The sequence below is a fragment of the Barbus barbus genome (assembly GCF_936440315.1).
Source record: "Barbus barbus genome assembly, chromosome: 39".
NCBI lineage: Eukaryota > Metazoa > Chordata > Actinopteri > Cypriniformes > Cyprinidae > Barbus > Barbus barbus.
In genome coordinates, this window is record NC_136717.1 from 20,094,099 (window position 1) to 20,120,559 (window position 26,461).

Here is a 26,461-nt window from a genome sequence, read left to right on the forward strand (position 1 = left end):
GAGCACCAAGCTTTTAACGAGGCACCTTTTAGCAGTCCGATGCTCAGAGGTAAGATAGAAAGCAGCGCCTCATTCAGCAGCATCTCCTTTTGTGTTAAGCATGTTTTTATTCTTCAATACGTGCATCATCTCACTAGTGCCTCTATCTTCTCTTTTAGACGTTTGGCTCTGTTTTTTTGATAAATGCAGCCTCGATGTGGGTCAAACACATGTATCTTAACATGAATTGTTCACAGCTGCTTCTTTAAAGCAATTACATTTTGAGATTTTTTTTTGTAATATATAATTGTATAGTGATTCCAGTAAAATAAGAGACCAAATAGGGCCTTTTCAGCATAATTTAAAAGCATTTTTCACTTAAAGATGATTAAATATGAGGCACTTTAACAAACCGCTGACATTTCTTGCCTTTCATTTCCTTAATAGGCTTGAGGTCTTTCTTTGTCCTGCTCTTGCTCTCTTTCCCACTCTGTCTGTGTCATTAATTATTAAACATCAGAGAAAGCCTAATTACATCTGAACAGTGTGACGCCATTAAGTAAATTGTCTGAAAAATTGGTACAGCGCAGCGTACAGAGCTCTCACTCAGTTGCTGCTATCTAAAAGACGTCCATCATTTCTCAGAAGATACGGTACCATTCTTAATGTACCGTTTTCTACTTCACCCATAGTTGCCTTTTCTGAAATTGGCAAATGTGAAATGTTTCAAATGTGGAATGTGTCTGTGTACATTTTGAGTTGAAAATTATTCTATAAGGAATATAATAGAATATTCTATAATAGACTATTATCATAAACTGAAATCTGTCTTGATTTCTTTTAAAATTGACTCTAAAAGCTACGAATAACTATGAGTAATTGTAAAATACGCTTTGACAATTCAGAATTTATTTAGTTAAAATACATTTGAAACATCCAGTAAAATCATATTTCAAATATTTAGTGCATTTGTTTTTTTTCTTACAAAAGTTATCACAAACTGTACACATCATAACAACATGTATAGCGATCATTTTAGTTGTCCTGTGCAAGTATGACAAAGAATCACTGAGAAGCAGTTCATCAATAGCAAGAACAAGAAGTCATCTCAGAAAGTTGAGTGCTAATCAGTTGTACAATTTTTAGAAGCCATTACACAATATATGCAAACTGTGTATAAAGTTTTTCAAGATCACAAGCCCATAGTACAAACCAATCACCAAACGATCCATAGAAATGCACTTTAACAACATAACAATTCGATGAAATCCTCAAGTATACACACATGCCAACACTGGCAAAGTTAAATGAAATAAAAAATAATACCTCTCAGAAATAATAGATTTCTAAACAATATCAAATGTACTGGTATCAGCATGCTACAAGAATTCTTTATCTTTGTTCTATCACACCGACCGAGCTCTGGGGCAGAAGCACTGTCTCGTGCAAATTAAAGTTAACAGTACACAGCCGTTTGTGTAATTGCCATGATTGCATTATTACTTAATGGACACACCAGAAAACTCAATCGTGAGGGTCCAGCTTTAAAACATTAGGAGCCTCGTTTATAAAGTGTGCGTATGCACAGATTTGATCTTAAGAGTGTGTGTACGCTTATATCCACGAAAGCTCGTATTTGTGTGCCTAGCGTCACGTCAGAGTCTGAGCAGATTTTCTGAACACTTTTTCTTGTCGGAGTACTGCAGGTTTTTGGAAATGTAAGCTGTTCTTCCAGCTCGCTGTTCTAAATGAAAGGATATGGATGATGACTGGTGATCTTTTATATGTTAATGACATTAATTAGGAGTCGTTTACTAGGCAGAGAGCTGAAACCATTCAGTTGCGTGATCAAGTTCAAGATCATTTGTTATTCATAGATTTCACATCTGAAAGAGAGGCGTACGTGCGTTTTCTGTGAGAGATGAACGTAAGATCAAATTTAGGATGGTTTCTGCACAACATTTTATAAATGAGGCCCTAGGTGTGCAATTACCATGATGTACCATATTATTTGCATACTGACTGAATAGATGCTGGATGATTTCACACAATGAATACTAATTCCCTGACATAACAAAACTCAACCACACGGATACTAATCAACAGACAAAATTCACTCAAATGAAAAGTAAATCAAGGCTTCTCTATTGTCCATCCATTTTAAATTACCACTGAGCAATTGTTCCATGAATTGTACCTAAAGTTTGTGTGGTTGGCAGTGCCTCACCTCTCTTTTTGCAGAAAAATGTTTCAATCATTTGAATTGCTTTAGATGTTATTGATTCTTTGAAAATAATGATTTTACCTCGAACCAATTCATTCTTGACCAACACCCCCCACCTCCACCGCTAAAGAAAGCTCATCCATTTTTGAAATCGTTAATGACATGTCAACATTGATTTCCTTTTGAATGTCATCTGAAGATGGATCTGCATATAGTAGATTTGGCTAATATTCACCTGATGGAATCATTTATAAGCAGCTTAACTGAATTACACACAACTTTCCAACAGCGGGATCGCTCTGAGAGTGCCAGGCACCATTAAAAGTTCCTTTACTTGTCTAGTTTTTCAAACATTGAGGTTTTTCAAAAACTGGGTTTTTTTCTTTTTTTCCTTCAAAAACAATTACAATAAAACACGCTACATCATTTGGCTACTGTGAAATTTCCTTTTGACCATAATTTTCAGCACATGCTACCTAAGAAAAATGAAATCTGTTTTTAAAAAATGCCTAATTATAATAACATTTTGATATGTTAGATCTTAAGTTAGATCTTAAGTAACTTTTAGTGACTTCTGCTTGCTATATTTCTGTGCTTTTTGTATATCCTAGATTTATCCATCAATACCTTCATGAAGCTTCTTATCCTATATACATATATTATTTTAAAGCTGAATTATTATAATATGTTCCATTTATTTACCAACTTTAAGACGTTCAAGTATGATGAGCATTAAATGTTAATGTAATCCAATTAAATTGTAATACCTTTAAATCAGTATGCTACAACAGTTTTATTCAAAGAAAGAGTCTTTAGAAACATCAGTTAATAAGCAAATGAATCAGTTCGTAGATTCAGTTTGGATGTACAGTAAACATGATTTGAAAATGCTTTCTCCTTCATAATGCCTCTCAGAATCATGATGAAAGATGGGATATCCATCCTGTCTCAAATGGATAAAACACAAAGTTGTATATTTTTGCATCTCATTGTCACTGATTTAAAGATGTGTTGTTTTATATCAATTATAAAGTCTTCTTTATATAAAGAAAGACAGAGGCTTTATAAATAATTGTAACTATGTTGACATCTCCATTTGATCACATGATTGTATGAATGTTTTGCATACCAAACAAGTCTTGATTTCATATTCAAACACCTCTTTTTTCGCTCCCCTAACCCTGCATCAGATTTGTCAGATGTTTTCACCAGACAGGAGAATATGTATTTGAAATGTTCAAGAATATGAAATGATAAGCACTGTGTCTGTAAAATGACATGTCATCATTATACTGTCAAACAGCAAGAGGCTTCACATTATTTCACTGTCAGCTTCAAAGTGACCTGAAAATTATTGTTTTAGGAGCTCATAAACTCAGCACCAGCAAAATGTCAAAGAAACTGCGAGAATTGGAAACTTGATTGTGTCTGTAGCAGGGATACCAGTAATGTTTAGTTCTTTTCCAAATAAAAATGCAACAATCTACAACTAGAGAAAAATATACCCTATTAATTATACAAACCAAATGTGTTTTGCAGTTAGATTTGTGTGGACTCCAGGGTGTTATGGGGTCTGTGGGGGTTTTGGGGATGGACATGATCCTTGACTCTCAAAACTGGATGCTCTTCCAGGCCACTGCAGGGACAGATGATCCCAAAATATCACAACAGAGTAGTTTAGGACTTGTTAGACTTAAATACACTTCATTGTTATAAGCCCAAAGCAATAATCAAGGCTCAATCTACATAACACTGTTGCATAAAGTTGTCATCGTTTTGACTCCTCCATCTTACCTTCCAGGGCTCAATACTATGGATATTTTTCATCACTAGTTCACATTTTTACCACCCTGTCAACATTTGTACTGGTCCCACCGTAAAATATTTGTTTTTAGATGTATTTTTTAGCAACATATGTGTAAAAACATAATATTAATGTGTAAAAAGATATTAAAAAGATAACATTGGGCCCAGTGAAAATATATAAATAGTTTTTCATAATTAGTTTGGTATTGAAAAAATACTCACAATTTTGACCAAATTTGCTAATGATAAATCTGCAGAACAACATTAATCAATAAATCCCGCAAATCCGAATGTTTACATTTTGCATGGCATAAAAACTACGTAATGTAACAACTTTGCTATTGAGCAAGTGTAAGTGCAAGCTGGGTCCAGCTTTCTGCTCAATTTTCTAGTTTCTCACCTCACAAAGTGCATGCCAGTGGGTGATGGGCTTGCGTGGATAAGCTAGCATCTCATTCCAGTGGTCCCTCCCAAGACCCTCCACATCTGGCCCTGCCCTGCATACCCCTATCACTTCATTGTGTCCAACTCTAAAAGCGAAACAGAACATAAGACTTTGTTTCAGAAACCGTTTGCAGTGACCAGTGGTTTCCAACACAATTAATGACAGAAAGGATGTGCATTTTTGATCCAGATAAAAAGACTAAGGAAACCAATAGAAATAATAGCGATCATACTTGATCATGTCAGTCCTCTGTCGTGTGTGTCATGTGTTCCTGCCTCATGTTTCCTTATTTGGTTTGTTTCCTGTCCTTGTTTAATGTGATTATTAGTTTATTCTGTTGAGCTGTGTTTGTGTGATTATCCTGAGTATTTATAGTCCTGTCTGTTCAGTTTGATATCGTCTGGTCTACTCGTTACTCCCCGGTGTTCCTGTCTGTGTCAGCCTTGCCTTGTCTTGCCCTGCCTTGTTTGGAGTCATTATGTCAGTTGAGCGATGTTTTGATAGCATAATCTGCCCTTAATTACAGCATAGCTTTCTGATTTAATAGATGTGCACAGCAGAGTTTTATAAGACCAGACTGAAAGATCTCCATTAAGATGTTTGTTACAAATATTTCAGTAACAGTCGCCAAGCATGAGTGGTTTGCTAGCATGCTATCTGACTTAATAATATAACCATCATCATCATTATCATCATGTCAGAATAATTTATCTTCAGCATGCTATAAATTTGTTTGGTTATTGTTTTAAAATGATCTTAAGGAGCAGGGACTGACCTGTCATAATCCATCACCGTGATGGACAGGCTGACCTGCTCTACATTCTCAGGTGGGATGTCGAAAATGATGGCCTCGTTATAGACAGGGTTGAGTGTGTTCTTTTTGGTTGTAGTCTTCCGCTTCTTCAATCTCCGACCATCACATATGAGGGAGACTTTAACATATGGATCTGTGGAAAGAAGCAAAGTGAATGTGTTTGGAGCTTTTCGAATCTGAAACATGAATATAAAGGTTTTTCCACATAGAAGAACATAGCATTATACTTTTTTTTTTTTTCCTTTTTAGCTGTCTTAAGACGTTCTGCTTGCGATATGACAAAGAGCCCACAGGCATTTTAATATCTCACAAAACATGCTTAGCATTGATGTTTCTGGTTGATGGCTTTTCCCGCTCTCATGAGAACTCATACATAAACAATAGTTTAACTTAATAACATGCATCAAATGAAAAATTTTATATAATTTTGGGTTTGCAGAGACCCTAGGCATAAACAAAATGCAGTTAATTTTCACATAATTCTACTAATTTACTGTAGAAGGAAGCTTCTGCGAATGGGATTTATTTTATTATATTTTTCTACAATACATTTTTGTATTTAGAACCTTAATTTATTGGATACCAGTGACATTTTTTAGTGCATGTCTACATTGTGATACAAATGGCATTTAAGGTTTCAACAATTTCTGTCTATAAAAATAAAAAGGAGAATATTGGTTCAAAATTGGTTCCTACTATTATTTTCACTGTCATTTGAGTGTCCAAGTGGTGTCTAATCCTGTTCCTGGAGGGAAATTAGCATGCAGAATTTAAAGGGGAGATCAGATGCAAAATTCACTTTTACAATGTGTGTTGCCAGTGTGTGTACACAACTACCCTATAATGACAAAAATTCACCCAGTGCTTTTTTTTAAATCCCCATTAGCACTTTCTCAGATCAAGCCTTTCTCAGATTTTGGCCAGATGTATGTCACACAGGCCAAGGCCCCTCCCACCACGATTGTTGACTGACACGGCCGTTTTAGCATTGACCCACCCTGAGTGAGCTGTAAACACTCCGCCATTGTTTCGACACCAGAGCAGGGGTAGACAAGATTATCTCCTAAGTGACTGAGGTGTTTGTTGTTGGATGTAATAATGAGAATAGCACTCCTGACTTCTGAGCCAGTGGATTACTTTTGTTTCTGAAGGAAATGCACCCCCCAATCTACCTAAATGTTTCTATGTTCGTGCGAATCATTCGTGATCCAGCTTCACCTACAGAAGAATCGCCTTTCCTAATAATGTGCTAGTTAGCAAGTTCCGCAATGAATGCACTAAAGTTTACAGTCTCAGAGAACTGCTTGTCACCCCATGAAAGAGAGACGTGGGGTGAGCAGAGCTCATTAGCATTTAAAGGGACATGCACCGAAATGGGTTGCTGTGAACAGAGCTGTTTTTGACTAGATAAAATAGGTGTTGTTTTACACTACCATTGAGAAATTTTAACTAAAGTATGTTATAGACTTTTCATTAACGGGGTCATGGGATGCCCATTTCCACAAGTTGATATAATTCTTTAGGGTCTTAATGAAAAGTCTATAACTGCATCTTCAGCGGCTCAGATGTCGGCAGTAAATGACGACTGCTATGTTCATTATTACATCCAACAACAGATCACTTCAGTCGCTTAGGAGCCATTCTTGTCTACACCTGCTCCGGCATCAAAACAATGGCGGACTCTTTACAGCTCACTCAGGGCAGGTCTAAGGTAAAACACCAGTGTCAATCAAAATTCGTGGAAGGGGCCTGGATATGTGTGACGTCACACATCCAAGAATCTGAGAATGATTTGAGAAAGGGGTTATCATTTATTAGGATTTTTAAAAAAAAAACACTGGGTGGATTTTTATCATTATAGGGTGGTTGTGTACACACACTGCCAAGACACATTTCAGTTCAAACAACATGTAAAAGTGAATTTTGCATCCGATGACCCCTCTTCAAGTATCATATCGACTTGTAGAAAATGGGAAAATCTGATGTCCCCTTTAACTCAAATCCTAATTAAACAAAACTAATCAAAGTAAACTTTTGGATTACTGGAAACTTTCAAGCAAGTGTTTTGGGGCAGGCTGGAGCTAAACTTGAGCATAAAGATGGTAAAATTGTGAGGGACAGAACATGAGGGTTAACACTGACCAGAGTAGCCAGTTATGTCCATGGCTTTCAGATTGCGACACTTGATGACGGTGAGGGTCATGCGTCCAGCCGTGGGAAGATAGCAAAGGGAATACATAATTTCACCCAGATCAACACTCTCCTGAAAGAAAGAAAGAAAGAAAGAAAGAAAGAAAGAAAGAAAGAAAGAAAGAAAGAAAGAAAGAAAGAAAGAAAGAAAGAAAGAAATTGAGAAGAAAACTTGTGCAGCCGATAGCAAACAAGTTGATTGTTGGATGCCAAGAGATGGCTGAAGCAATGTCTGCACATCAGTGTCCTAAAATAGCATTACAAATTATTGATTAAATGATCTGCAGGATCTTCAGCATATATTGTAAGATGATTTTTCATTTAAGAGTCTCTCTAGAGAGCACTTGATGCGACTGCAAACAAAATCCTTATTGACTGACTCTCCAAATAGACTTGTATTTGCCTCACCGACAACAACATAGCTTTGGGAGATATTTGACTAATGTTTGCTCATCAGTTTTAAGCAAATCCCTATTCTATATTAACTCTAGAGAGAGGATATGTCTGTAAAAACTTAAGGGGGAAAAAAACTCAGTGACTCAGAAACAACTACATAGTTGTGTAAAGAAATTTGACTCTTCTAAGAAAGCAAGCTTTTTCCAGGAAGACTTTAAGACTTTCATAACGGCTGTTTTTGTGTGTGTGGATGTATAGTTTGGGTGGCTGGTTTTAGTGCAGTTAAATAACTCAGTTTTGAATGAGACAAATCTAGCTTCCCTGACCTTTATTAGCTTTGCAGAGGCGGTAAAGATTATTCTAAAAGGCCAGTGTGTATTTTGGTATTTACAGCCTCTCACTACTGGGATAAGACAGCCATTATTCTTTCAAAGGCAGCTAAAGATAGTGATTAATCTCTCCAAGTAAAGATTACTTTATTGGATTAAAAACCAATTGCATAATAGGAAGAAACATACATATGTAACCACTGTTGTACTGTGTTTAGATTTCAGGTGTACCATATGCCTATTTTCCAGCCTTCCAAAGCAATGCAGTTTCTTAATACCATGCTATTGGTTTAGTTACCAAGAAAGTGCAAAAATGTAATCAAATATTCAAACATTTTATGTTAATTAAGCATGTATAATTTACTGTTTAAGCATGTATAATTTAATGGGCAAGTGAATCCCGACTATTTGAAAAAGATCATGTTTTTTCTATAATTTTCCTCCTTTAAAAAAAATCAGTGCCTTAATATCTGGAGGTGTTCTTGTGATATTGTTTGGCAGCAGTACTGTACATTTTAATTGTCATTATCATGATGCACATTTCCTTATACGTTCTTCATTATTAAAAAAAAAAAAGCCATTTGTTAACAAACACCGTTGTCCGTAATTGACAAGATCAACACAGATTATATATCAAACAGATGTGGTACCTCCTCTGTTGTAATATGACGTCAAAACCCTTTCTGTCACATCCTATCCCCTCCTCCGACTGCTCTTGTTATCCACACCACAACTGTTGAATATAGAAAGCCACGGGCTAGTTCTAGAGTCATGTATCCTATCAGCGTTCGTGTCCAAAACAATTCACAAATCCTTCCTGTTTTGACTGGCCAACTTCCTCTCCTCCAGATCTGAATGGCCTTGTTTCACAGTAGCAATGTTCTTCAAAATTAGACCTTTAAACATCAGCTTAAGATAAAATAGAGGATTTCAATGTGCAGTCGGAAGTGTAACGGAGCAAGGCTGCAATCTATGGCTCCTACTATTTTAGGAATTGAGAGTTACTAGCTTCTTTCTGCAGTCGGGGGCCTAAGAGCAGCTGGTTTGGTTCTGAGAGTCAGTTTTTGTCCCTAAAGGGCAGTTGTGATACTCTCATAACAGAGCGCAAGAAGTCGAAACACTAACCATCAATACTTTTGTATTGTAGCTACGAGGCAAAGCAATAGTGAAGAGAATGAGAAGTAAATAGCATGAGAGTGATCCAAATGTTAGCAAAACACAACAGAAGTGATGCGAAATGCGCATCCCTGTCAAGCAAACAGGAAAATGAATAAATAAGCTTAAAACAACACAATCAGGAAATTAGTGAGCCTGAAAGAGACTGATTTGTCAAAAAAGTAGGAGGAGGAGATTGTGTTTCCCAAACAGGAATGACTCGCCACAGATTCTCTCTGTGGTGAACAAAATGAAACGCTGTTACCATTCACTTTGTCTTTGAAGCTGGAAGGCAGTGGGACGTCATTGTTAAATGCTTCTGAGTCACTCACTGTAAGTGAGATGAGTGTGACAAACGATGCCTTTCACCTCTACAGATCATCTAGCAGTTTAACAAGTCAGTATATATGTAGTAATATATAATATAAGGTTAAACCTGTGTGGATATTACCACTTAAACTAGGGTTTAATGTTTCAGGTGCTGGGAGAAATCATAGATTCTGAACTTAGTACCCAAACCTTTTTTCTTTACCCAACCTTTACAACTTGTTCTTCAGATATCTATTATATGCTTTTCATAAGGCTAAAAACTTTCATAGTGCTATCTATTAAAGTGATAGTTCGTTCAATAATTAAAATAATATAATTTACTCACCCTCATGTCGCTCAAATCCTGTATGACTTTATATGTGAAATACAAAAGAGGATATTTTGAAAAATGTCTTGTGTTGCAGTCCATAGAGTTAAAGTCAGTGGGGCCCACTGGGTTGTTTTGGATCCCATTGACTGGTATAATAATTATATAAACAAAAACAATTGTAACATTCTTTGAACTATATTCTGAGTTCTGCAGAGGTAAGAAAGTCATTCAGATTTTGAATGGCATGAGGGTAAGTAAATGATGGCCGAATTTTCATTTTGGGGTGAACTATCTCTTTATGAAGAGCTGTCCTTAAAAAGCCTCATAAACAGCATGACTGATGCAGTTACATAAGCTCTGATATATTAACTGAGGCGTAATAAGTGGGCTTCATTATCATGAGGCCCAATCTGACTAAGGAACCAACCTAAAAAAAATTGTATGGAGGAAATTGCTTAGGTTCTTTTGTCCTAAAAATGGACTGCCGGTAACATTTCTTATTGTACTCTGCAGTCAGTGGGACGGTAGGACAAACTCAATTCCACACCTGTTGGATTTGTCATGGCTGTCGTTTGAAGGCTCTGGCTTGATAATCATACTTCCTGGGGCTTTGGAAACTGGCAATTGGATCTATTTTTGGAAGGGGTAAGTGGGTGCCCTGAAAGGGTGAGTCAGTTTGGAGATGAGCCCTCCCCGACACCTGGCTTTACATAACAGATCAATCTATCCTTTAATGAGACCTTCACATTTGTGCAGTCAGATTTCCTTTGAGCTCTGTTTGATTGAAGCAGAGGTATGTGACCGGATAGTGAATACTGTGAATATGGTTGTCCTTATACTGTTCGTTCATTCATTCGTTTATCTTTTAAACAAATCTTTGTCCAACCAATATTCAACAAAATCTAGACAAACTGTGGTTTCAGTAAAAAGTTAAATTACTGATTAATTTCTTTACGTTTCAATTCATTTAAATTTGACTTCCCAACACACACATTTAAATTCTGCATCCTGTTTGCTACCCGCGGTTTAAATTGAATTGAAAAATTCAAACCTACCAGAAATCTGGTTTCATTGAGGTATCTGAGGAAAGTACTAGTTATGACCTTTGCTTTTCTGTAAGCACTGTACTTACTGTAGTGGCTACAAGGATGTCCTTCCAAACCACAGCTTCACGTGATAGGTCAGACAGCTCAAACAGGTTATCAGCCACCACCTCTCCGATCATGTCATGACTCGTAAAGCGGTCAAAGTCGTACACGCTGAAGTGCAACTTGCGATTGCACAGCTCACTGTACTCCACAGGGAAGCGGAACGTCTCGTCAAACATGGGGTTGAGTGTCTTGCGGTGGACCCTCGTCTGAAACTTCTTTTTGCGCTCCGGAAGCAGGTAGATCTTCACGTAGGGGTCGGAGGTGCCTGTGAAGTCTTTGGCGGGCAGGTCCAGGGCCTTTAGAATGCGAACTACAAGAGCTTGTTCCTCATAGTCGTAGCTGAGAGCAAAGCTCAGCTTACCGCACGTCTCTACCATCTCCTTGGCACCCTCTTCAGAGTCTACAGACTTCTGCTTGTACAGCTCAGGTTTGAGACGACCGATACTGACTGCAGAAGACTGGCGCACAGGTAGAGTGTCCATGGGGAAGTCCACACTGGTCACATTCATCTGCCGCGGCAAGTGTCGGCGGAAAGAATTGTGCCTATGAAAAGAGAAGAACTTTATTGCTACTTGCTAAAACATTTCCTTTTAAATATGTCAGTTACTAAATATTTTGGTAGGCTATATTGGATCTTCTGCTGTAAATGGGTGCCATCAGAATGAAAGTTCTAACAGCTGATGAAAACAATGCAATAATGTCAACTCAAGTCCATCAGTTAACCATTTGTGAAGTGAAACGCTGAATGTTTGTAATAAACAATTCTATTAATGCATTTTCACTTTAAACCATTGTCTCTGGCCAAAATATCCATTGGACGCTTTCTCCAGTGAAACAGACCATCCCATGTTGTCCTGTCACATAAAAATGCACTATCATATTTGTTTTGAACTGTTTTTGCTTGTAAACAGTGCTTAATCTGTGCATATTTTTCTCCTGATTCAGTCAAGATGACTTTTTCAATAGAAAAAGCAATATTATGGATGGAAGAAAGTTAAAAACATCATAACGATGAATTTGTTTATTGCAAATAGGATTATAATAGGATTTAAATAGGATTTGTTTATTGCAAAAACAGATTTTTGCTGCACAAGATGTTAATCGATGTACTGGAGTCGTGTAGATTACTTGTGGATTATTGTGATGATGTTTTCATCAGCTGTTTGGACTCTCATTCTGACGGCACCCATTCACTGCAGAGGATCCATTGGTGAACAAGTGATGTAAAATTTCATTTTTGAGTAAACTATATTTTAGTAGCAAGGTTCCTTTTAGTTAATTACTCCCTAGCACTGGAAAACAAGCACTTTAGTAACGCATGTGTCTCTTCAAATGCCTTGATTTAATGTTTAGCAACTTTTATATTCTAGACTTCACAAGATTTTATCACAATAGTTAGGCCTTGATCTTTTTACTATATAAAACCTATTTTCAGCACTCATCTTAACTCCTATGAGGAAATCATAGTTCTCTACTTATCCTTGGTGTTTCCTAGCAACTAGCACTTTTAAGACGATGACAACAAACATATGACAATGACAGCATGATACAAAAAGTGATGGATTTTATCATTTAACAAACTTGTGATATACACTGCCCTCCAAAAGTTTTGAAACACCCTAGAAAAGTGGGGTTTTGGACAATATTGGCATGAATCCTTTTTAATTTGTGATAATTTTGCACTGATAAGGGATTTCGATTCATAAAAATATCTACCATTAGCAGTTATTACAGTTTATTCAAACACTGACTTTGAATTGGCAATAAATTGTTGAAGCTATTAAGGTGTGCTGACCCAAAAATCTTTTAAAAACCTGGGCCAAGTTTAAACCAGTAACCAGGCATCACAGCTGCAAAGGGGCATGTCTGACTTTGACATGTATATATTGCCATTATTATGTTTTATTGCTGGTTTTCAATGATAATGACAAGTTACTTTAATGTATTTGCACCAAAAAATGATAAGGATTTATGCTGATATCGTCCAAAACCACACTTTGCCAGGGGTGTTTCCAAACTTTTGGAGGGCAGTGTATTAATCATAATGTTTACCAAATTTGTCCTTTTTTTGTGTTTCCACACAATTGTTTCTGCCATTTTTCTCGCCTGATCTCATAATCAGTCAACTTCTCTTTCTCGCTCTATTTTGTCAATCTCTTGTCTGTCACCTGCACGTTTGCTGCACATTATCCCTTGCAATTTGCACAAACATCCCAGCACAATGCAATGATAAATTTAAGAAATAAAGAGTAATTAACTGCTGTCTTCTGATGTTTTGAAGAGCACTTCTTTTGAAATCCAGTGTTTCTGAAACATCTTGTCAACCATAATGAATGAGCCTGTGAGCCAGATCCAGATTTCAATTTGTATTTTTCCTCTCCCATATAAGCGACTGTCGAGGAGGTGGAAATATTCAAGTCTTATTTCTACATTCAACTGCCACATTTGTTTGGCGGTGTGAGAAAATGTTGCTGTCATGACAGATCTATTTCAGAACCAGCCTCTATCAAAATAATCTGGCTGCAGGTGTGGGCCAGATATTATTGCTGGGGGGCCAGTTTTGGCCCGTGGGCTACCTATTGCTGATCACTGACAGACTGTCAAACACACAAATGTTAGCCAATCACAGCAATGGGTGTTTACTTCCGAGTCTACAATCTGCCACACCTATTCAAACATAGCGTTCTGATGAAAGTGGTTAAAAACAGAACAGAAAATAGCTTATTACTAATAAATGATGAAGTTTTTGATGTAAAAATCTTGATAATAATATAAGTGGACCTCAGAGAACAGTACAAAATAAAAAACAGAGGCAGTTCACGACCCCTTTAACTATAGCACTATAGAAACAGAACTGAATTCCAGCTTAGATACTAAAAGCATTTAATGGATATTTTTGCTTGGTATGTGTAAAAAATAATAAAATTTATTACTGCACTTAATGGGTTGTGGCTGAATAGAAATCTTCACTTGAGGCATTGTAAAACAATAAGAAGTTATATAATAATAGCAGTTATATATATCTTAAGTTTCTTCCCCGAAAACTAAATGATTTAAAACAATAGTGCATTAACTCATCAGAAATATATTAACTAGCTTCTCCAAAGCATATTCTGTTCACTTTAGTGATCAACCTATACCATGAAATGACCATTTCAAAGAAGCTAGCCTCACATTTAGCCTATTTTAAAGTCATTTGAAGCTGGTTTGCCATTATCCCAAGGCATGCTGAATTTGCCTATTTATGTATTCTTATTTTAATTTTGGAAGTGAAACTCGAAGCAATGTACTCCAGAGAAGTTAATATTTAAGAAATGACAGAAGAAATGTGTCAACCCAAGTCAAGCCAAACAGTCTTTCACAATGACCTTTAAGTAACTTCACCTGGCCTTTTCATGCACTGCATCAATGTGCGATTTATGAGGACACCTTATATGTTACACCATGTTGAAGTTTTTAATGACAGTTCTGTGGCTTGGCAATAATGGATTCCATGAGGAACCAAGCACAGCTGTTCCTCACTGCCCCAGTCGGACAAACAGTTGCAGCATGTCAGCGCTATTGCGTGGCAACACTAATTACATCCCTGCTTTCTTTAAACACGGTGCCGCATGAAACAAAAAGAAGAAGAGCTGATTGTTTAATTGCTGGGGTCATTTAATGCTGTTGCCATGGCAACGTGACTCTAGGGCTCTGATTGTTGAACTGTAGTGATTAATGGGCGTATGTAGCAACAACGAGACATGCCTGTCAACAGGGTGAATACGTGAAAATAAGAGTTGTGATAATAAATTTGATTCCATAATTCCTTTTATTTGGACGTATATTGTATACTATATATGTAGTATATATTTTTTATTAATATAATTAATTTTACTAATAATTATGCAAATTATTTTATCATTATGTTATTTAAAATTTTTGTTGTATTAGATGTTCAGTAATAGAAAATACTGTGTGTGTGTGCGTGTGCGCGTGTGTATGTGTGTGTATGTGATTTGTGTGTGTATATATATATTTAAAATGCTGTATACAGCTGGCTTAATCTACTTAGTAGCTGTGCTTTGGCTCGGATTGTTTTATTTCTAGCTGGAAGGCAGCCATGAAATGCATAAATGTGGATATCTCATAAATGAAAAAACAGCTGCTGCCTCATTTGCTGTATTCAAAGTCACACACTGATCAAAAATCATTCAGTATGTGTTTATCATTCAGTAAATGCACCCCTTTATAAGCATATCTGCTCAATTACACCAAGTATATGTTCTGTTTTCTAATCCTTATATGAGTTATTTACTCAAGTGGCAATAATGAAATGATTAACCCTCTTCTGTAGTGTCCTTCAATGTGCAATCGGGCATCAAAAGTAGATCTCCATGTATTGTAGTTTATCGTGTAATTGGCATTCAGATGTGTGTATCACCTGGAGGATGAGGTAGGTTCAGTGGTCTGCCTCTGGATTTTGGCCTGCTTGCTCAGACGGTCACGCAGGGCCTGCTGCACCTCGGCAGGGATGTCTGGCGATGTCTGGCTGATCTTCATGGCCGCCTCCAGAATCTTAACTGAGCTGCGGCCGTTGACCTTCACTTCTGGTACCTTCCTCTTCTTATCCTCCTCATCCTCGTGCTGGATGTGCGACGGCTGCCTTCCCACAGTTCCAATTGCCTTAGTCTCAGAATGAGGAGAAACAGAACGAGACATCGGAGGTGGGGCCGGGGCCAGGGCCGGGGCTGGGGATGGGGGGGCCTCGGACAGCACCCCCAGCGGGCAGCTGTCAGCATTGGACGAGAGTGCCTTGCTTCTCCAAATGGGCCAGCACAGCTTCCAAAAGACAAAGAGAGAGACTACCAAAAGGGCGAGCCCACAGAAACCTACGACCACAGCTAGGAGACTTACAGAGATGTCTACAGGCAACAAGAGGAAGAGAGAGAAAAGATTGGAAGCAGAGTGTGTTGAGGAGATCATAAAGAACAGAAGGTGAAGGAGAAAAGAGACGAGGATGGGAGAAAGAGATAAATGAACACCAGACGGAGACAGACAGAGCACCAGTAGTAATAAATGATGCATGACAGACAAACAGGAGAAAGAGGGAGAGAGAAAAAGAAAAGAAAGAGAGGGCAAGGTATAAGAAAAAGAAGACTGAAATGTGCTTGTTTAGTAAAGCAGAGATCAGCAGTCATTTTGCTCCCCATTTTGGTGGTCCAAGCAACCAAAGATTAAAAAAGTCCTTTCATAGACACTAATAAGCCTTGATTTAAAAATGTAAAATATCTTGCAATGTCAATTTAAGATGCTAAAAGGTCTCTAAATGAGTGGCACTGTTGAACCTTCAAGTGTGTCCAACAGGTGCAAGAGTTTCAGCTGCTTAATGCAATGCACAATGGAACACATAATTATAGTTGATTGCTGTATCATGGAATGAGTTTTACCACCATACTGCTAATGGTGCTACTAGCCTACTAACCAATTAGAAATTAGATACAGGGATGGGCTCACTCTCATTCATGACCACTACCCTTCTAAGGCCACTCAAAATGTAGGAATATGAGTATAAAAATATATTGATATCATTTGCATCAGCATCCCGTCATGTAATTTGATTTCTGGCTTCTGATGCGGCAATTTAATTATATATATATATATATACCCACATTATATACCCACATTAGTGTTTGCAGTACAGCACATTCTGTACTGTCTGAGGTTTTGTGAGCTGTAAGCTGTACCTTGTAGTTCTGCATTTCATTTTGATTTGCTCTGGACTACAGAGCTAAAGCAAACATATTGACCAAGATTGTTACAATAAATTTATCCACAAAACGTTTATGGTTTGTATTTGTGTTACTCACCCTAGTAGTGTGGTACTGTGGTACTTTGCACAGGGATAAGTTGTAAAAACTACTTTCATTTGTCACCAACAAATTAAATTACAAACATTGAAACATGCAAGTTTATGTGCATTATTCACGTGCGGTACAGAAATGTTTTTACTACGTTTTATCAAGAAACTCGCGAGTTTTTCACGCAACGTCTGGCGCGTAATTGTACACTGTCAGAACAAAAGGTACAAAAACTGTGGCGGTACCTTTTCAAAATGTATACTAATATGTACGTTTTAGGTACTAATATACACTTATAATGTACTAATATGTACCATTTATGGGAAATAGGATACAAAGATGTACATTGTAGCGTATACCTTGTACCTTCCCAGTGAAATAAACTGATAGACAACGAACTGAGTTGCCAATTTCACACTTGTTGCGCACTGATAATCAACAAGTGGAACCGTCTGCCAGTCTAATGGCTGATTTCAGGTAATCTTATGAATATAATTATGTTTCTATGCCCGTGAACGAACTTTTCCAACTTTCAGTACTAACTCCGCGCACTCGTGCTTAGAAATAGTCTCGTTAACTCGCTAACCAAAGTTCCTGGAAAATATGTTTGTGAGAGGATAACATTGTTTAAGTTCAATTTACCTGAATTTCCTTTACCTGGTATGTTGCTCTCCAGTGGAAATATATCTGCGCATTTCTCCCGGTCGACGTGCCCGGCGAGGCACAGCTCCGTCACTATTTGGAGAGCCCTTTGGCACAGGCTGATGCCGTCCTCTGTGCGGACATTCATGTCTTTCCTGTTAATCCATTGTATGTTGGACGATGCGTGAGGACGAGGATTCATTGGGGCACCATGTGAGCTGCTGAGTGCAGCTGATGCGTAAGGGAATGGAAAGAGATTGGTGCGTCCAAGTCCATGTCCTCCGCGCAAAGGCGCACCAGATTCTTTGGCGCTGTGGAACACTGTAGGGGCATTTCTACACTGCCCAATAGGAGACACGCGTTGTCTAGAGAGGGAGGATCATAAACTGGGCACAAATATACATTACGTTCTCATTATTTAAATAATAAAAATAAGTTCTTCCAATAGAACATATAGTTGCTTCTTCGCAAAAAGACAAAGAGCTGTCAACACATAACATTGTATATAATATTGCTTATAGTAATTTCGAAGTGTTGTCCTAGCTTTCAAACTTAAGATGAAGATGCAAAGCAGTATATAAACGAATATATGTGAAGTATGACCACTTTAAATTACTTTCCTGAAATAAATAAATAATAAAGAATGAATAAAGAATATAGTACATTATTCATTAAATAAACATTACATTACAGTATATATACATGAGATATTTATTTATTTATTTGCTCATAAAACAAATATATAATGTATACAAAAATATATGTATATATGATATAAAAGAATATACGATTAATGATTGCTATGGCTTTTTGCAGTTTCATTGTTTTTGGCAATTGTAAATTAAATTTAAGTGATTATTAACTGTACCTCACATCATGCTTTTCTTTAAAGTTCTTTCATAAAGTCTTATGTAATAGTTTGTTGAAAGTATTTTTTTTTTTTAACAAATCATTCCATTATTAATAAAATGAGTTTCCAAATGTAAACATGTGTTGTCAGATGTACAAAACGAGTAAAATATGAGGAGACATTGTGTTTAATAGAACAAAAGAGGTCTGGAAATGCATGTCTGATGAATAAGAGAACGCTATGTGCTTGGCTCAGGGTTGCTCATAGAGTCTGGCAATCTCCTTGACAACCAAATGCAAACTGGGGAGCAGTTTGAGGCATCATCCTCATGCAGACCCATGTGTATGTGGCTTTGCCCTGCGAGACCATTGGCTTCAGAAAATGCACTTGTCTCATACTAAACAGATACGCATAGTTTTGCCTGGGTGATTTATACAGGCAGAGTTGACACAGAACAAGTTTGTGGGTTAACTCAAACACTGACTGACCCAGCATGGGTCAGAATTATTATAAAAATATATTATGAATTAATGACAATAATTAAAGATGTCTGTACAGTCTATTTATTATTATTATTACTATTTTTAACGTATTTAATTTTTAACATTAAGAGAGGATTATGTTTCCATTGGAGGGGGTGGTGGTGTAGGGGGATAAACGAAAATAATCAAACAGTTTTCCAATTGGTTAAGCTAAACAACAGTTATTTGCAGTTAATGCATCCTTGAGTCTTGCTTCTGTTCTATTTGGATGTGACCACGTTCTTTCCTATTCCATTTGTTGAGCAAGATAACAGTGTAATGCAAGGAAAAACGTGACCTGGTTTCGTAAAGGTGTGTGTGCACCATGTGCTGGGAATGCCTCTTTCCAAGAATGACAACCGTGAAAAAGATTGTCATCAAACAGTACTTACTCCCAGGGTTAAGTGGCATGTTATTCACTCGTGAAGTCTCCTCAGTGTGCTAGCAATAGGGGCTGTCCATGGTGCTGAAAAGCAATTATAATAGGCTGTGCTTACAGCTAAGAGCCACTCTTGTGCTGGATAAAGTTCAGATGAATGTTACTGTGCATAGTCAATGTAATAAATGCAGCACTTGCAAACATGTTTCTCATATCAGCATAGAATCAGAATCAGAATGAGCTTTGTTGGCCAAGTATATTTACACATACGAGGAATTTGTTTTAGTGACAGAAGCTCCATTGTGCAACAGAGAGACAGCAACAGGACAGGACACAGATAATAAAGAATAATACAAAATTATGTGTGTACAGGTGTAACGAGTCTGTGGTTGTAGACATAAAGGCGCTTGACGAAAGTATAAACAAAAGAGTAAGCTTTAATAAGCAGCATCAACACACATTTGACAATATGTTAACTCAAGATCAGACAAAACATAAGGGCAGAACTGACGACTTATAAAGGAGAGGAACAAACGAGAAAACAAGGTAATTAATAGAACACAGGTGATGACGATAATTAATTAACAGAACTAGGACACAAATTAAAACAGGAAGAACCAAATATGGGTAAAAAGGAAACTAAACAGAAACAGATACGTTACAGTATCTCCCCTTCCCGGAATGTGCATCCCGCACCGTAATAGTAACATTGGTGAGGGGGGGCGGGCGTCCTGGAGGCTGGAGCAGGGTCAGGACAGGACAGGGAAGCCTCCAGGGCAGATCAGGAGACTCGGCATGCCAAGGTGGATCAGGAGACTCAGCATGCCATGGCGGATCAGGAGACACGGGAGGCCATGGCGGATCAGGAGACACGGGAGGCCATGGTGGATCAGGGAGCTTTGTGGCCTTGGCCTTTGGCCTGGCCACACAGACTGAGGCTATATGCCCCCCCCCCCCCAAATATCTTTGGGAACGTTCCCCTCTGGCGGCCATACTGGAGGAGCAGGTTCATGGGAACGCTCAGGAGGAGAGGGCTCTTGGGGGCGCTCTGGAGGAACGGGCACATGAGGGCGCTCTGGAGGAGCGGGCACTTGAGGGCGCTCTTGCAGCATGGACACTTGAGGATCGGGAACGGCACTCCTGGCCGTGGCTTGAGAACTGGATTCTCGGGGTTCAGGATCGGCACTTCTGGCCGTTGCTTGAGAACTGGATTCTCGAGGGCGCTCTTGCAGCGCGGAGCTGGACGGAACCAGCGGAGACGAAGGAGAGCTGGGCGAGACCAGCGGGAACTCAGGTGGGCTGGACGGGACCAGCGGGAACTCAGGTGGGCTGGACGGGACCAGCGGGAACTCAGGTGGGCTGGACGGGACCAGCGGGAACTCAGGCGGGCTGGACGGGACAAGCGGGAACTCAGGCGGGCTGGACGGGACAAGCGGGAACTCAGGCGGGCTGGACGGGACCAGCGGGAACTCAGGCGGGCTGGACGGGACCATCATCGCCGTCCTGGGCAGCGGGATCATCATCGCCGCCAACGGCGCAACGTTCATCAGGAAGTACAACCTCTGCTGGGCCTTTTTCACAATAGAGTCAATGTGATTGTCCCACTTCAGGTCCTGAGAGATGGTGGTGCCCAGGAATCTGAATGACTCCACTGTTGTTACAGTGCTGTTCATGATGGTGAGTGGGGGGAGTGCAGGGGGGTTTCTCCTGAAGTCCACGATCATCTCCACAGTTTTGAGCATGTTCAGCTCCAGGTTGTTAAGACTGCACCATACAGCCAGCTCCTTAACCTCCTGTCTGTAAGCAGACTCGTCACCATCCTGAATGAGGCCGATCAGTGTCGTGTCATCTGCAAACTTCAGGAGCTTGACAGAGGGGTCTTTAGATGTGAGGAGAGCTGAGGAGCTCCAGTGCTGATTGTACGAGTGCTGTACTAGCTTTTTTGCCATTTACGATTTACCAAGCTATACTAGCTGCTGACTGTCTATCTGGAAGCTGGTGATCCACTGACAGACAGAGGTGGGGACGGAGAGCTGAGATAGTTTATTCTGAAGGGTGTCCGTGATGATGGTGTTAAAAGCGGAGCTGAAGGCCACAAACAGGATCCTCACATAAGCCCCTGGTCTGTCCAGATGCTGCAGGATGAAGTGCAGTCCCATATTGACAGCATCATCCACAGACCTGTTTGCTCTGTAAGCAAACTACAGGGGGTCCAGTAAGGGTCCAGTGATGTCCTTCAGATAAGCCAAAACCAGTCTTTCAAATGATTTCATGGCCACAGACATTAGAGCCACAGGTCTGTAGTCATTAAGTCCAGTAATTTTGGGTTTCTTTGGGATGGGGATGATGGTGGAGCGTTTGAAGCAAGAGGGGACTTCGTACAGCTCCAGTGATCTGTTGAAGATCTGTGTGAAGATGGGGGCCAGCTGATCAGTACAGGTTTTTAGGCAGGCTGGTGACACACCGTCTGAGCCTGGTGCTTTCCTTCTTTTGTTCTTTCTGAAGACCTGGTACACATCATCTTCACTGATTTGAATTGTAGGTGTGGGGGAGAGGGGGGTTGCTGCAGGTCTTAATGGTTGTGTGGAGAGGTGTTCAGGGCGGGTGTGGGTTGTTTTTTTCAAACCTACAGTAAAAGTCATTCAAATCGTCTGCCAATTGTTGATTCTCCAGAGCGCTGGGGGATGGTGACTTGTAACTGGTTATATCTTTCATACCTTTCCACACTAAAGCAGGATCACTGGAAGAGAATTTGTTCCTTAGCTTGTCAGAATAATTCCTCTTTGCCACTCTGATCTCCTTTTCCAGTGTGTATTTGGCCTGTTTATACAAGACTTTATCCCCCTTTCTGTAAGCATCTTCTTTGGCCTGACGGAACTGTCTGAGTTTTGCAGTGAACCGTGTTTTGTCATTGTTATAGGCTAAATGAGTCCTGGTAGGAATGCACATATCCTTGCAGAAACTGATATAAGATGTTACAGTCTCTGTGAGCTCATCCAGATCATTGGCAGCATTTTCAAAAACAGTACAATCAGTGAGAGAGAAACAGGCTTGTAAATCCCGCTCTGTTTCATTAGTCCATCTTAGGGCAGTCGTGGCCTAATGGATAGAGAGTTGGACTTGTAACTCGAAGGTCTTGAGTTCGAGTCTCAGGTCCGGCAGGGATTGTAGGTGGGGGAGTGAATAACCAACACTCTCTCCACCTCTCAATACCACAACTGAGGTGAGACCCTTGAGCAAGTCACCGAACCTCCAACTGCTCCCCGGGCACCGCAGCAATGGCTTCCCACTGCTCCGGGTGTACACACACTACTGTGTGTACTCTTGGATGGGTTAAATGCAGAGCAGAAATTCTGAGTATGGGTCACAATACTTGGCCACATACCACTTCCCTTTCCCTTTCCTTTCTCTATATAAGATGTTACAGTCTCTGTGAGCTCGTCCAGATCATTGGCAGCATTTTCAAAAACAGTCCAATCAGTGAGAGAGAAAACTCCGCTCTCCGCTTGTAAACTCCGCTCTGTTTCATTAGTCCATCTTTTAACAATTCTTAATACAGGTTTTGCAGATTTAAGTTTCTGCCTGTAGGATGGAATAAGATTAACCAAACAGTGATCAGAGAGTCCTAAAGCTGCTCGTGGAACCGAGTGATATGCGTCCTTTATCGCTGTGTAACAGTGATCCAGTATATTACTGTCTCTGGTGGGACATGTGATGTGCTGTCTGTATTTTGGCTGTTCACGGGAGAGATTTGCTTTATTAAAGTCCCCGAGAATTATTAAGACAGAGTCCGGGTGTTGTTGCTCATTCTCTGTGATCATATCAGCGAGTTTCTGTAAAGCTGTGCTCACGTGCGCTTGCGGTTGAATGTAGACACTATCGAGAATGAACGAGCAGAACTCCCGTGGCGAATAGAACGGCTTGCAGTTAATGAAGAGCGTTTCTAGATCTAAACAGCACATCTTCTTTAACACAGTTACATCTGTACACCACCTCTCATTGATGTAAAAGCACGTCCCGCCGCCGCACGATTTCCCCGTTGATTCCGCGTCCGATATGTTCAGATCAGCTGGAAATTAGGCCGATGTAGTAAGTTGTCCGGTATGTCGCAATTTAGCCAGGTTTCCGTGAAACACAGAGCAGCAGAGTTAGAAAAATCCTTGTTTGCCTGGGAGAGCAGAAGGAGTTTGTCCGTTTTGTTGGGTAGAGAGTGGAGATTCGCCAGATGGATGCTAGGCAAAGGCATTCGAAATCCGCATTCCTGAAGCATTTGACCAGAGCTACGGCTCCGCCAACTACAATGTCCAGCAAAACGTCCGAGTAGTCAAAATCCTGTAAAAGATTTTGTGGTGTGTTCTGCCAAATGTTCAGCAGGTCATCCCTGGTAGAACTGATCTTTGTATTTGAGTAACAAAACACAGGAAAAACAAACAAAAACAGTACAAACACTGAAGAGCAATGCACAGTAGCTGCCATCCGCGGCGCCATCTTAGGTCAATAGATAAGGTATTTCACCACATTTTAGGCATAGTTCACCCGAAAACTAAAATTTGCTGAAAATGTAGTCACCCTCAAGCCATTCAAAAAGTAGATGAGTTTGTTTCTTTATCAGAACAGATTTGGAAAAATGTAGCATTACAGTGGATCCTATGCAGTGAATGGTGCTAAACAATGTCAGTGGATTTTGGGATGTGGGAGGACAACAAAAGATGAACTTTTTCCTTGGATGAAGTGTTACTATGGGTTGTGGACTTATATTTTGACCAGAAGTGACAGTTTAAAGGAAAAAATCTTTTTTTTCAATTTTTTTTTTTACAAGTCATTAATTGCTGGATTTGAGTCATGTAGATTACGCGTGGATTGTGTTGTATTTATCAGCTGTTTGAACTCTCATTTTGACTGCACCCATTCACTGCAGAGGATCCATTGGTGAGAAAATGATGCAATGCAAAAAAATTACTAAATCCGTTCCAATGAAGAAATAAAGTCATCTACATTTAAATGGTCTAAGGGTGAGAACATTTTCAGCAAATTGTCATTTTTTTATGGTATGTGCATTGTACTCAGTAAAAAAAAAAAAAAAAAAAAAAAAAAAAATTGAATACTGATGAATATAGATGGTTTCAACCATAGATATCTATGGTTTTTAATGGCAACAACATAAGCAAACATTACCATGCATTCACGCTTTTGTGGCCCAAACTTAACTTCCGGTAGACTTCCACAAATAATGAATAACAAAAAATCCCTTTAAAAGTAGATTATTTCCGATAACAAGCAAAATATGTTTGCTACTTCAATCATACAGGATTAATGAAAATGCTAATTCATTATCTGCCAGCAGGAGATGCTTTTGGAGCGGGAGAAACAGGTTTCCCCGATAAAAGCTGTACACAAAGCAGCATTGAGCTCACAAACGCTGCTTTATCAGGAATTTCAGGCAAGATGAAATTAAAATGACATCGAAAATTTTCTAAAGACAGTCGGTTTCTTTCAGTTATACAGTGATATAAAAACATCAGCGCCGCATTTTGATTTTGAAACGTGCAGTGCTCATGTTATCCAACAAAGTCAAAGCCTTTTGGAAAATCTATTTGTTGCTGTCAATTTTGATATTATTATGGCGGGCTGCCTCAAATAAATCAATTTATGGGAAACACATCCCACAGCACAGCAACCTGATCCCAACTTCACTTTAACTTTAACTGCATTTTTGTATTTGTTTTATCTGCTCTTTAACAGTGTTTGTTTATCAGACTGATAAACAAACACAGACCAGAGGTTAACTTCGGGCCAGGCACATGCACCCGATGAAACCGTCTATAGAGATTATTGCAGCTTCTTTGTCATAAAATGTATCTATTTTGCACTAACACCATTTGCCACATGTAAGAGCAGAATTGCTGGTCCAATAGGTCAGTCAAAACACTGTATTTATACAACATTAAATAGTGTGTGCTGCTTCCATAGCTTAATATAAAATGAGTATATTATGATAAGTGATGTCTATTAGCATTACGGTGGCACGGTTCCTATGGCATGCCATTAAGTACAAATGTTCCCATGGCTCACATGTCCACAAACCTCCATTAGCACTAGGAAGATCCAGGAACCCAAATTACTCTTTCAAAAAGCTCTTTGTTTACAGTGAAAATGTCACACCCTCGCAGTGGAGGAAATATCACTTAAATTTATTTTCATGATATTAAAGGCTATTTGAGAGATAAAACAGTATAAACAATGGGCAAGGATTTGTTCTTTAATGTTGGTACATTTCAGGCATTTACACAAGGATTATTGGGTTTATGAAGTAGTAAAGGAATAGTTTACCATTAAAAAAAATACAAAAAATGTACTCACCCTCAGGTCATCTAAGATGTAGATGATTTTTTTATTTTTTTATTTTTTCATCAGAACAGAAATTTAGCATACATCACTTGTTCACCAATGGATCATCTGCAGTGAATGGGTGGCATTAGAGTGAGAGTCCAACAGCTGATAAAAACACAATAATCACAAGTATCACAATAATCCACAAGTAATTCACATGACTTCAGTCTATTGGTTTAATGTCTTTTGAAGAAACAAGTTGCTTGTTTGTAAGAAACAAATTCATAAACAAGGCATTTTGACTTTAAACTGTTACTTCTGGTCAGAATAGTCCATAATAATGCTTCATCCAGTTAAAAGGTCCATCCACTGCTGTCCTCTCACATTAAAATCCACTCACATATTTGTTTAGAAACATTCTGGACTGTTTTCGTTACTTGATCTATGCATATTTCATGACTTTTTCACTGCAAAGCAACAGTATGGATAGGGGACTCTTATTTTTGCTGGAAGCAATGGTTTGAAGTTAGAATGCCTTAATGATTGATTTGTTTCTTGCAAACAAACAGCATTTCACTTTAAAAGATGCTAATAGATGTACTAGAGTTGTGTGGATTACTTGTGGATTACTGTGATGTTTTATCAGCAGTTTGGACTCTCATTCTGACGGCACCCATTCACTGCAGAGGATCCATTGGTGATCAAGTGATTTTCCAAAGAAGAAACCAACTCATCTAGATCTTGGATGACCTGAGGGTGAGTAAATATTC

General features: G+C 38.9%; 1 protein-coding gene across 1 annotated transcript; it reads right to left on the reverse strand.

Moving 5' to 3' along the window:
• Positions 1-874: 874 nt before the first annotated feature.
• Positions 875-17,915, reverse strand: LOC306858236 (synaptotagmin-10-like). Its single transcript, XM_079398667.1, has 7 exons — positions 17,627-17,915; positions 15,553-16,033; positions 11,111-11,672; positions 7,411-7,531; positions 5,230-5,401; positions 4,410-4,539; positions 875-3,839 (listed from the first exon to the last, which is right to left on the reverse strand). The coding sequence occupies exons 1-7, from the start codon at positions 17,811-17,813 to the stop codon at positions 3,768-3,770; spliced, it is 1,725 nt and encodes a 574-aa protein (XP_079254793.1). The 5' UTR covers positions 17,814-17,915; the 3' UTR covers positions 875-3,767.
• Positions 17,916-26,461: the final 8,546 nt, after the last annotated feature.